Source organism: Fukomys damarensis, unplaced genomic scaffold (assembly GCF_012274545.1).
Source record: "Fukomys damarensis isolate Sample0158 unplaced genomic scaffold, DMR_v1.0_HiC HiC_scaffold_14, whole genome shotgun sequence".
NCBI classification, from domain to species: Eukaryota; Metazoa; Chordata; class Mammalia; order Rodentia; family Bathyergidae; genus Fukomys; species Fukomys damarensis.
In genome coordinates, this window is record NW_022900926.1 from 48,791,444 (window position 1) to 48,804,607 (window position 13,164).

At 33.7% G+C, this 13,164-nt stretch overlaps 1 protein-coding gene across 3 annotated transcripts in view; it reads right to left on the reverse strand.

Moving 5' to 3' along the window:
• Positions 1-13,164, reverse strand: part of Ube3d (ubiquitin protein ligase E3D) — a 150,394-nt gene that overhangs the window by 118,815 nt on the left and 18,415 nt on the right. For all 3 annotated transcript variants that reach the window (XM_019208482.2, XM_010631126.3, XM_019208483.1), the window contains exons 4-6: positions 7,078-7,147; positions 2,097-2,166; positions 940-1,048 (exon numbers count right to left, since the gene is read on the reverse strand). In XM_019208482.2, the coding sequence (XP_019064027.1) occupies positions 940-1,048; positions 2,097-2,166; positions 7,078-7,147 (249 nt within the window). The remainder of the gene's footprint in view (positions 1-939; positions 1,049-2,096; positions 2,167-7,077; positions 7,148-13,164) is intronic.

Here is a 13,164-nt window from a genome sequence, read left to right on the forward strand (position 1 = left end):
AAAAAAAAAAAAAAAAAAAAAAAAAACCTTAAATTAAATTAAATTAAATTAAAATTTAAAAAATATATATATGAGAATATTTTAAAGCTTCCTACACTTTATTTTCAACCTGAAAATCTTGGCTGAAAGGGAAACCTAAAACTTATTGAAGATACTAACCATGAAGTGGATTTAGTATCAACTTTAGTCAGAAAATATTTTAACTTTCTAAAGAAATCCTCAGGAATTAGAAAAACATGGGGCATCCATACCAGATAACTAGCTATGAAGTCATTTCTAACTATAACCCAGGTCCTTCCCTCTTTTTCCTACCCTATTTCCTTATTACCTTGTGAGTTCTTTGTTTTAACTTGAACACCTAGAACAAGGCCTTTCGAATAAGAAGTGCTCAATACACGTTAGCTGTGTGAATAAAACAGTTGGGCCATGATGCATGGGTTTCCAGATAAATGCCCAGATTCATTTCAGCAAAGCATTATTACAAATAGAAGTGATATAAGGAATGATCCTGCTAGACACAGGGCCTCTTCCCCAAAACTTGGCACTATTTCTCAAAATTCAAGGTGTCAGAAGCAATTACAAACAACAAAAGTAATAATATATATTTTAAAGTTAAGAGTATCAAATAGGAAGAAAAACATGAAACAGAATGACGTAATATTGACCAAAAGAAGCCATTATAAACTGAGAGAGAAAAAAACCGTACTTTGTTGTTTGAGCTTCTAAAGGGGCAGGAATCAGAGTCTCTTTCTCTCTGTATCCTTACAACCTAGTACACAAAGGTGCTCGATTATTTGTTATTACATTTAAAAAGTGAAAGTTAGAAATTAAACAGTGAAAATTTTTTATCATTTACCTTCTAGACCTGAAAATTAAAAGAATGAGAAAAAATACAGTATTTCTGAGATTGTAGATTACTAGGATGAGCTCATTTCTTACCAAGATATATACTTTGCCATTCTGATCTTGAATAGTATATCTAAAAGTGCTTTTAGCAGAGGAGAGTTCCACCAGACACTGTGCAACAACACTCTGGACAAACTGCGACCTGTTTAAACAGAAACCAATTTTCACACTATGCCTCTCCTAGTAACTAGCAAGGCCAGCCAAAAATACCCAGAGGACACCCAAAAGGCAGTGACATCAGCACGTCAAACTTTCGTACCCATTGACCCTTCCCTCACAATCTGAGCTACTGTGAATTTAGTATATTTTAATGTATTTCTGTTTGCTCCATTCTTTTTAAAACATATTCTCTGTTAATACATTTTCATCCCAAACTTATTCCCCCACTGACGAGAAATACCACATTAGAACAAGTCAATATCCCATTTGTGTTGTAACACACTAAACAGCAGATAACGAAGTTACAAAAGAAAGAAATTTCTTCCCAAACACAGACAGCTTTATCTATATTTTTCCCATCTAGAACTCCTTAAAGAGACTGCTCTAAAGTAAAAAAAGAATTTGCAGTAGGATAAAAGTCAAGCTTATAATTAGGCTGCCATAATTTTTTAATATCTATAAACAAATTAAGGACATTGGTTAACGTTTGTTTTTAAAGTAAAAAGATTAAAAGAAAATAAACATTAATAGATTAAGGGGGTAAGTACCTTTTAAATTTTTTTCCTACACACTGGGCAAGTGCTCTACCACATTCTTATCTCCTCTCCCGCTTATTTTAAATCTTGAGACAGTGTCTCACTAAGCTGTTCTGGATATGGGGCACACAGAAGCATGTCTGCGTGCTCACAGACACACACACATACAACTTCCAGAATTAGAAGAGTTATACAGACACATGTGTCTAATGGTGGTGTCAAGTCTATGACACACATACCACAGTGGGCTCTTTGTACGACTGAAAGCTCTAAAAGGTTTGCCATTACTGGTCATTACATAAGCAAAACATAAATAACTCCTTAGAGGCTGTTCATATGTGTAGTTTGTTTTAACCACCTGAAAGCCTTTCAAAAGTTTTTTCCCCCTTTCCAAATAAAGACAGTTTTATATATATATATAAATGAAACCCCAATAAATCATGCCTACTTTTCTACATTTTAAGTTGTAAAATAACCTTAATTTGTTATTTGTACCTTGGTATGATGGAAAAACTTCTCTCAGATGGCTGAATAATTACCTCTGTCATGTAAAATTTAGTGGTTTCTGGAAACAAAAAGGAACACAATTAAGAATCTCCTTCCCATTACACTAATTTTTTACACTAATTTTTTTAAAAAAATTATTAGCACAGTACATTTGCAGTACGTTTGCACTCCTTGTGTGGAGTACATGTACATGTACAAAATGAATCTTAATTCCTTTTCACACCCTTTCCCTCCCCTCTCTCCTGCCCTCCACATCTTTTGATTCAGTACAATAATATTTTTATTGTTTGTTGGTCCCATATTATGAATCCCAAATCAAATACTCAATATATTGGGGAAATTAACATTCAGTAAACATTTTCCAAAACCTCTGTTTCAAAGAGAGAACAGAGCACCGATGATTACAAGGGCATAGTACCATGGTGTCAGATAGCACAATGACTGTTGGAAAATTATTGCTCAAAGTGAATCTGTAGCAGCAAGAGTATCTTTACACACATGCAGGGTTATAAAAATTAGCCACATCATAGCCTTAGCCCATTTGTGTACTAGGGACTATATTTCCTCATTTCTACAGAATAACACTGGATTTCCTAGGAGTCACTGAACAAGGCCTTTTAGTTACAACTAACTGTATTAATGTATAATTCTCACCAAATCTGGTTATTAGATTAGTTTACATAAAAGTTTAAACAATAGAGTATATATTTAAAAGACATTAATATAAACATAACTATCTTGGGGTTTTTTTTTAAACTGAAAATATTCTCATTACTACTAAAATAATTTTTAGCGTCAGATGAAATATTTTTAAGTAATAAGGTACAGAAATGGATATGCTTATAAAAATGGATATTCCCTTTCTAAAGAACCATCAGTGGTGAATTATCCCAGCTTTTGTTTGTAAGAAAAGGTATTTATCTTTATCTTGTTTGTTGAAGGATATTTTCATTTGACATAAAATCCTAGGGTTAACAGTTATTTCTTTGCACACCTTGACAATATCATTCCACTATCTTCAAATTTTCATTACTTCTGCTCCTTTGAATACATGTCATTTTTCTTTGCTTTTTCTCTTTGCTGTTCTTTCTACAGTATTACTCTGATGTATCTAGGTACAGATTTCTTTTTATTTACCTTACTTGGACCTCACTGAATTGGAATTCACTGTACCTCTTGAATCTGTAGATTGTTATTCTTCCAGACATTTGTAAAATTTTCAACAACTACCAGCTCAAATATTGCCCATGCCCTACTCTTTTCCTCTTTTCTTTGAGAAAGTCTGGTTAAACACATGTCAGATCTTCTCATTCTGCATTCCAGCTGTATCATTCTATATTTTTTTACTTTTTATCTCTTCACCAGCTTATAGACTTTTCTCTCATCTTCTGTTCATTTTTTTCTTCAAGTAGTAACTAATATGCTATTAAACTACCCTCTGAATTTTTAATTTCAATTATAACATGAGATGCTTGATTGACTGTGTCAACCTCAGTAAGAGAAACTCAGCTAAATTGGCTCAGCAATTCCATACCCTAGAGTGTCAAAGATTTTTTTCCTCTTAGTTCTTTGCCATACTTACAGTAGCTACTTCAACATATTTCTCTAAATCCATTTTGTCTAAATCCAACATTTGTACTTAGCACCTGTTTATTGAGTACTTTTTATTTCTTAAGTAGGAAACACTCATTTCTTTGCATGTGTGATAAAGTAGGACACTATACATAATACTTTGTAGCAACTCCAGATTGCTCTATTTCATGAAGGTTATTGGTTGAGTATAGTAGACAACTAAATGGTTTGGACTTATACTGTGAAATATATTTCCTAATAGTGTGCAGCTACTAATATCTTCATTCAGTTTTATTCTGTTCACCCTGACTCCCTAGAGTAGCCACTGCATGGCTTAGCTATTGGCAAATCATTTGGGGAGAGATTCTGCTCCAATACCAGTCAGTAAGACTTAGAAAAAGTACCTTTTGCAGTCAAATTATTTGTGGACTGAGGAATGCAATCAAAACCAAAGCAAATTCAGAGGTCTCCTTAAACTTTGAAATTTTTTGGCATTCATGGTAGTAAAACAATTTTTTTTTTAACCTTGTCTAATTCTGTACTTGCTTTTTCTGGGATAGAATTGTCCATTTTTTTTAAAGTCATCATTTTAAGAAATAGAGTCCTATCAATTTACTTTTAGCATAGATGTACATATAGCTCTTAGTCCACCCTTATATCCTTATATAGCATCATAATTTTTGTTAAATGACTATCCAGCATTTATATTATTATGACCAAAATGATACCATGGAGATGTTTCCTTTCTTCCTCAACCTTTTGTTCCTGTAACGAATACCTGCTTTCTTTTTTATTTGTTTAGTTTTCGAAGAACTTCTAGCTAATTTCTTCCATGTAATATCTCAAGAGTGTTTTGTTACATGTGGACATGATAGAGTTTAACAATTCTATTTTATAATTAAAAGTCTTTACTTCAATCTTTTCTCTCCTTGCTTCAATCCAACTTATTTTTCTCTAAATCATCTGTACTTCTCTCACCCTTGGCCTTTCCCACCTTGTTTTCCTGTTTTGGATAACCTGTTTCCCACGTCATCTCAAAGTTAAATCCCTAGCTTTAGCTTTACATATATACATACATATATACATATGTATATAAGTATATATGGGGTTCCTAAGGAAAATATGCTCTTGAGGTCTATGTTTCTAAATTTTTATTTACAAAAGTACTCCTATTAACTTCATATCTCACTAATGATTTAACTGCATAGAACTCTAGGATGTAACTTTGTCTCAAATTATGAAGGGATTACTTCACTATCTTCTAGCTTTTGGTTCTTCCGTAAAGATAAATGCTATACCAATTCATAATCCGTTGTACACTAACTGCTTTTCCCCATCTAGAAAATTTATTGCTGAGATTGCAAAACTGTTCAATGATTCTGGCTCCATTTCATCCCTTTATTAATTACACTGGGTACTTAGTGAGTCCTTTCCATCAAGAAACTAAAGCCTTAGCTCTCAAAAAAAGTCACATGAAGTGCTTTTGGTAGTTTTTTTCTTTAATAATTTCCGATACCCCACTGTCTCTGTTCTCTAGGATTTCCATTTAGTAGATATTGGGTGTTCTGAAGTCTCAATTTACCACTCTGAACAAGTAGTTTCTGAGGACTGACTATGTGTCAGATAGTACTCATCTAAGTGTTGAAATTACAGGAATAAGCAAAATGGACAATGCTCCTATCATCAGCCAACTTAAATGATGATATATTTTTATATTTCTTTTCTAATTTTTAATTTCTGCCTTTTGGTATAATTTGGGAGTAGTTTCTTAATTTTATCTCCCAGTACAGTACTTTGATCTTTTAAGTTATTACATTTTTAATCCCATGTTCTTTTAATTATAAAAGCAAGATTATTTCATGTCTCCAAGGGTCTTTTTTTGTTTTCTTGTGCTCTGCACATAATTTGTTTCTTCTCAGTGCTTTTATTATCCTTTCTTGATGGATGATTTATTTGCCTCAGTCTTTTTTTTTATATTGGGACTTTCCAATAATACTGTATCTGGTTTCTTAGCAATCATTGATATCTATGTGTAAGGCAATGAAATGTTGAGAAGACACTCTTAGATGTAAATAAATGCTTTACTGGCTACAGGATGACTAAATATAAACTCTTTGAACAATATAGGCCCTCATTTTGCTTGATGACCCCGAAGAATCAGAACCTGTCTTTTTCCTGTTGTATTCTTCCATTATTCTAAGAAAGGGCCCTCTAATCCTCTGTGTTGAGGATTGTATAAGCAAATTGAAAAAAGAGAGAAAACTTCAGTCTAATCCTCCATTTATAGACTTTGAATTAATGATCCTGTTTGCAGTTCGTTGCCTTAGACTTTCTTACCTGCCGCCTTCAATGTCTGGCCCATTCTAGATTTCTATAGTGAATATTGGCTCAGTCCACATGCAGACGATCTCATGTAGATGCTCAAGTGTGTTCCAAAGAAGCTGGTTTACATTTCCTATTTATATCACTGTCTGTCATCTCTTCCTCATTTGTCTTTTTGGATATACACCTTTTTATTCCTTAACTAATATTTTAACTGGGCTTCAGGGAGGAGAGAAAAAGATCTTAAAATCACTTCACTTAATTAGAAACTTTAAATATCTATGGTATTGCTCAAGGGGTTTGCTTTCATTCTCTATAAATGGCAATGAGGATAGCATCTTCCACAACTACTCAGTCTTCCTTTTCTGCTCATTCTGAGCAAGTAACTAACTACTTGTAAGATTTTGATGATTTATAAAACAAACAGAAAATATCAACATCTGCCTTCTCTTAAGTACAACAGCTTCACTTACATTATATTTTCTAATTAATTATATTAAAAATGATTATTCATCACCCACAAAGCTAACAGCACATGGTAGCTTTATAGACATTATAAACTATACCTTTAAACAATAGTTTAATTATTAGGATTTTCCATATTATATTTTAAAGTAGTATAACACAAAGATTACAGAAAATGTAATCAACACACTGGGAAAAAGAATATGGAACAAAGTATAAAACTTAGGATGTATTTTTTCCTATTTTAACAGGTCCTTTCTAACCTCTGGTCCTAAAATAGAGCCCCGAAGCAAATGGCAGCCAAGCAAATCAACTTCTTTATCTCTGAGCATGATAGAAACAATAGAAACTTTATACTCTTGCTTTCTACTACAAAAAGCACATAAATATTGAAAATACCCCAATTCCTCAATGCTTTAAAATCAAGGCTGTGCACTTAAAAAGGTCAAAATATACAAATGTTTTGACACGATACATTAATTGGTTTCTAGTTTTAAAAAAGCATCAATTCTATAAAATAGTAATAATCTTTTCTATATATTTACTATAAAATCTTTTTGTCTTTAGATAAGGAGATAATCATTTTAGGTTTATGTTATGAAATTCTCACCTGATGACACAGTCTCTCCCAACACTACCTTGCAACGCTTACAAATTACCTTGGTATTTGCTTTTGGTTCCTGTAGAACAGAAAAAATGTCATTTAAATGTCATTCAGCTTTTCTTAAAAGGAATATATAATTTTAACATTGTCCCCAGAGTATACATTGAACTTTACATTTTATTCTGCCCTCTACTAAATACTGAAAATACATTTAGCTTGTATGCATAATTCACATCCTAGAGATCACTTTGTCTTAAGACATAATAATGTACAGATTGACTTTTCTAAACCTAGCTACTTCTTGATAAACCAAATATTGTCAAACAATTTGAACAAAAAGCAATTTACTTTTCTAATAAGCGCTTCCACATATTCCTATAATTTAGAACAGGGAGACAGTAGGTGACAAGGACGGGAAGGCTTAATGACTTAGCCTAACTCACACGTGGAGAATACAGAAATATCAGAATCTGAAATTGTATTATTTTGATTCCTAGTGCAGTGCAATTTATGTAAAAGTAACCTGTAACTCATAGCCACCCATAATTCGGAAGTTAAAGATATCTAACTTATTCATATTTTTTTTATATTTAAGAATGTACTATAACTTAAAAGTGTTCTGAGACGAATTTCTGAAATATTATTAGACTTCAAATCTTCAAAAATTCCAATTTATTATGTAGAATTTGGATTAAAACAGCTGGTATTGGGCTGGGGATTTAGCTCGGTGGTGCCGCTGCCTGTTTTGCAAGTACAAGGTCCCAAGTTTGATCTCCAGTTCCAAAGAAAGAAAGAAAGAAACAAACAAACAAACAAAACAGCTAGCATTCACCTAATCCTTAAACAAAGAATGATATTTTTTTTCAAATTCACAGTCATACCTTTGTTAAAGCCATATAAATTTCTCTCAATCTTATCCTCTGTCATAAAGAGGTGGGCAGAAAAAAAGAAGTCCTACACTCCAGAGGTTACTCCCCACAGGAAACTGCACAATACAGTACGGGCTAAAGGGAAGAAGGCCAGTGACCTTCTGATGTTGGATTAGCACATGAATGAAATAAATCTTTTAACTGATCAGTATAAGTGTAAGTATTTTCCCTTGGCATAATTATTTCCTGAAAAGTGGCACAAGTAGCACATTTAAAATGAGTACCATAGACAAGTTAGTAGTAACCAACAGGGCTGATATTTAAATCTGATACTTCAATACAAAAACTTATGCTTATAGACAGTAAGTGCTTTGCAAACTACAGGTCACACACCATCAGTGGGAATCAATTCATGGAATAAATTCCATTATCTATAGTTAGCATTTAAAAAAAAAAGAAATAGAATAGAAAATATGGCTGCCTCAAATATCAGGTAGATTTTTTAAAGAAACTTTTACTACTTTTGGTTTATTTGTATCTTTGTATGTGTATATGTGCATGTATGTGTGTGTATAACCAGATCTTAATGTAAAAAATACCTACTCACCTTTAACAAAAGGTGAAAAAGCCAAAAGCAACTACTCAACTTATATTTGGGTTTTTCTTTGTGACTCATTCTTCTACCCAGTCTCAATCCCTCATTATTCATAAAATTTCATAAATGTCCCATGGCTCTTTCCCATAGGAAGAATTCCTAAGAATCCCTTCACACACAGAGTCAACCTTCAATAGTATAAAAATTTATCCCATTTTTCCCTAGGCTAGCTGGAGGATTTGTACAAACTTTTTCAGTCCTTCTCTTAAAGTCTCTGCTGAGGAAACAAGCACATATGGGCTCTGATCTGGCAGTGCCATCTCTGACTGTTACTCTGAGAAACATCACATCATTTTTTCAGTACATCACAGACCGGACGGGATCATTCCTATTAGAGATAACACACAGAAACCAGGAAAAAAACCAATTTGCTCTGGCCTGGAGGATGGGAGCTCAGAAAGCCAGTATGCTATACTCAGTTGTACAGGCTGACATTATGGCAGTTTCTTGCTTTCTTACAGTAAAAGATATCTATCTGGCCCCAAAATTGATATTAAAAATTCTTCTCCAAAGATAATAGTTTTACAAGTTGAATTTGATCACACTCATTAAATCCTACCAAAAACTGTGAGTTTTACTAGAAGCTAACATAGGGTATTAGAGTAGCAAAACTTTAAAAGAATTTTTTCTATTCAAAGCCAAAATTTTTCTGTTAGGTGCTCTATAATGCATTTCATTGATAATTGTCTCCAGAGAATATTTCATTTATACTTTCATGGAAAGAGGAAAAATACTTTTTCTTTTCTTTTTATGTTATTTTTTAAAATAAGATTTTAGAGGGCCAGGGATTTAGCCCACTTTGCAAGTGCAAGATCCTGAGTTTGATCCTAGGTGCCAAATAACAATAACAATAATAATAATAATATTCTAGAGACTAAATGGCAACAAAATATAATTTCTTTGGGACATGGAATCAAGACACAGGGAGAACAACTTGGTAAAGAAAAAGAGTAGATTTCTAGGAATCTGGAGGTAGCTGATAAAAAAAAAATTAGAAACTACAGAGAAGCTGGAGAAAAGGAGCACAAGGCAGAGAAAAGAACAAAGCACTCCAGAAAACTTGCACTGCCTCCCAGTGAGTGGAACTGTCCTCACTAACACAGGGTATTTCTGGGGAAGATCAGCAGTTCCAGGGACAAACAACAGACCAGGCCAACAATGACACCCCCCCTCAAGCTCATGGTTATGGTAAATTGCAAAAGATAGTATCGGGTCTTACTCCCAAAGTGACTCCCTCCTTCACGGCAGGCTAGAGTTAGAGAAGATATGCAGTGCAGTGTCCATCACATATGAATTTTTAACATATTCACGATGGGGCCATAATTTGCGTGTCTTCCTACAGGGCAGCTCTGAGCCACTGGTAGTTCAAGCCAGCAGAAAGGTGTTAATCAAGAGCTATTTTGGAAAAGGGTCAACTGTTAAAAAATGAATACAGGTAAACTATACTTCTGGATCTCTGGAAATGACTGGGTGGGACAGGGCTAGAAGAGACAGCTGAAGAGAGGGGACAAGCTGGACAAAGACCACCTGAGACATGTAAACTCAGGCCAGGAAGGACATGGGAGTACTGCTTTTAAAGCTCAGAAACCAGGCCTCTTATGTGCACATTTCAGAGGGGGCTGGATCTGAAAGTGCTGGCAATAAATCCAGCAGACTGCTTGGCACACCCTGCCCCATACTGCTGCCTATATTCAACACACAGCTCAGTGGTCAGTTTTCCCTATCTGCCAAAGTGACCAGGGATACACCTTGGCTTGACAGCTGCCACAACCTGCGGTGTATGGGCACAGGGACCTCTTGAGCAGAGTGGTGGACATATAACAAATTCAGAGGCCATAAATCTATATGGAGAAAGCTTCCATTTAGGATACACAGAAAGACAAGAAAAATGGGAGAGACTGGAGTGAATACAGCCCTATGGCAGATACCACTGATCGGCCACACCCAGCAGTAAAGTGGGGTAATATTAGGCATCCATACATAAAAATACGAGTGTGGAGACAAAACAGGTCTGACTAGTGACTCAATATGCATAGTTGGTGGTTTGGAACACTGCAGACCCTACAAAGAAACCATTTATTCACAAAGCACAGAGGAATTATTTCGGACTTCTTTCTTTTTTTTTTATTAATGTTGTTGTTTTAAATTTTCAGAGTCTTTTCCTTTTTAATTATTTTGCTCTATTTTATCTTTTTTTTCTTGTTTGTTCTTTTCTGTTACTTTAATCCCATTTTCTATTATTGCTTAATAGGATTCTTTATCTCGCTTTTTTTCAATTCTTTATCTTTTTAAAAATTTTTCAAATTTTACTTTTCATTTTTCCCCTTCCTCTGCCCTCGATATTTACTAGTATTACTATTAAGCTTTATAAATATTTAGATTCTTAATTGACACTATGGTGTTATTGTTGAATTCTTGTCTACTGTTAATAGTGGTATAGTTGATGTATTTAGTAAATATTTACTGTACGTCAATATTTGGTTTATCTTTGTGTCTATATTATAATTATAAATCTCTTTTCTATTGTTAAGACTAGTATGGGGTAGCTTTTCTTGGTTCTTATGGTATATCAACACTCAGTTTGTCTTTGACCGCAATCCTGTTGCTGATTTTGTTGCTATTGCCAAGATGGCAAAGCTGTTGTTATTAACTAGCTTTTACTTTATGCCAGTATCTGCTTCTCTTTGAATCATCAATAATACTGTGGTTCACTCCCAGAGAACTAGGTGCAGGCTCAATTATACTGCACCTTCTCCACCCCAAATTAACAGAGGAGGTCAGATCTTGGAGCAGAAGCAAAGGCCTATACAATTAGACAAGGACAAAGAGCATCACTAGAAAGAAATATTAAGAAAGAGGTCTCCATCCTACCAATAAAATCTTTCCAGTATAACAGACTTGCAATCTTCATTGCACATGCGCGCATGCACGCGCACACACACACACACACACACACACACACGAAACATAAGGAAAAAAAGGCAACAAAATGCTTCCAAAAATTTCCAAATTTCTCCAAAACTGATCAATAGGGCATCAACTGGGAGAAAATACATAGCCAAACATCTGAATTAATATGAAATGACAAAAAAGGAGACCAAAAAAAAATAAAAATCAATGAGGTGCTCAGTGAATCCAAAGATGATATAACTAGATAATGAACATAGAAAACAAAAGGATCAGTGAGCTGACAGGGGACATAATAAAAAGCTAGCAGAGCTCAACAAAGTGATACAAACATAAATGACAATTTTAGCAAAGAATTAGAGCCTATAAAAAGGTACCAAACCAAAATAAAGGGAAAAAAATTTTTCACTGAAAGTATAGGCAGCAGAAGTGATCAATATGAGGATAGAGTGTCTGAATCAGAAGACTTCTTAAAAATTAAGAGAACAAGGAAAATAGATTCAACAGTTGCTAGATGACACAAAGAACACCAAACTAAATTAGAATTAGTGAAAAAGACAGAAAAAAATGGCAGGAAATTTCTATTTACAGAAATAAGAATAGACAACTTTCCAATTAATAGGGCAAGAATTTAACATGCACATAAGTGAGGCATATAGAATCCCAAAAACCATGATTCGGAAAAAGTTTTCCATGACACATCATAGATAAAATCTCAGAAGCCTAACATAAGGACAGAATCTTAAAAGTTACTAGAGAAAAACAATAAATCACTTATAAAAGTAAACCCATCAGAATTACAGCAAACTTCTCAACACCTTAAACAGCAGAACTTGAAGTGTTTCAAGCTCAAAAATAAAATAAAATAAAACTTCTAACCCAGACTAATATATCCTGCAAAACCACCTTTCAAAATTGATGTAGAAATGAGGTCTTTCAATGACAGAGAGTACCTAAAAAAATTCAGCATTCAAATTTCTCAAGGATATCCTGGAAAGAGACAATAAAGCCAACAATGCCAGAAAGTCTAATGGAATGAATAAACAAGGGAAGGTCAGCAAGTAAGCAGACTGGGGGAAATGAATCATCAACAGAAAATAACATAATGACAGAAATTAAGTCATAATATTCAATGTGAATGGTTTAAACTTCCTAATCAAAAGACACTGATCAGGAGAATAGATAAAACAAAACAAAACAAAACAGAACAGTAAACTATATACAAAAACACATTTAATTCAAAATGAAATTCATAGACTACAAAAATCAAAAGATGAATAATATTATCCCATGCAATAGGCAATAGAAAACAATCATGAGTAACTATCCTATTTTCAAGCAAAGTGGACTTCAAGCCAAAACTGATTAGAACAGGTAAGGAAAGCTGCTACATATTGGTGAAAGAAATAAATCAGCAGGAAGAATAACTATTATAAATATTTATTCACCAAATACTGGCACATTTAACTGCATAAAAGAAAAACTACTGAACAAAAAGTTCAGATAAACATCAACACCATTATAGTGTGGAACATCAGTATCCAATCATCACAAATAGATCCACTGGACCAAAAAAAAACCAATATATATATATGTGTGTGTGTATATATATATATATATATATATATACACACACACATATATATACACATACACACTATA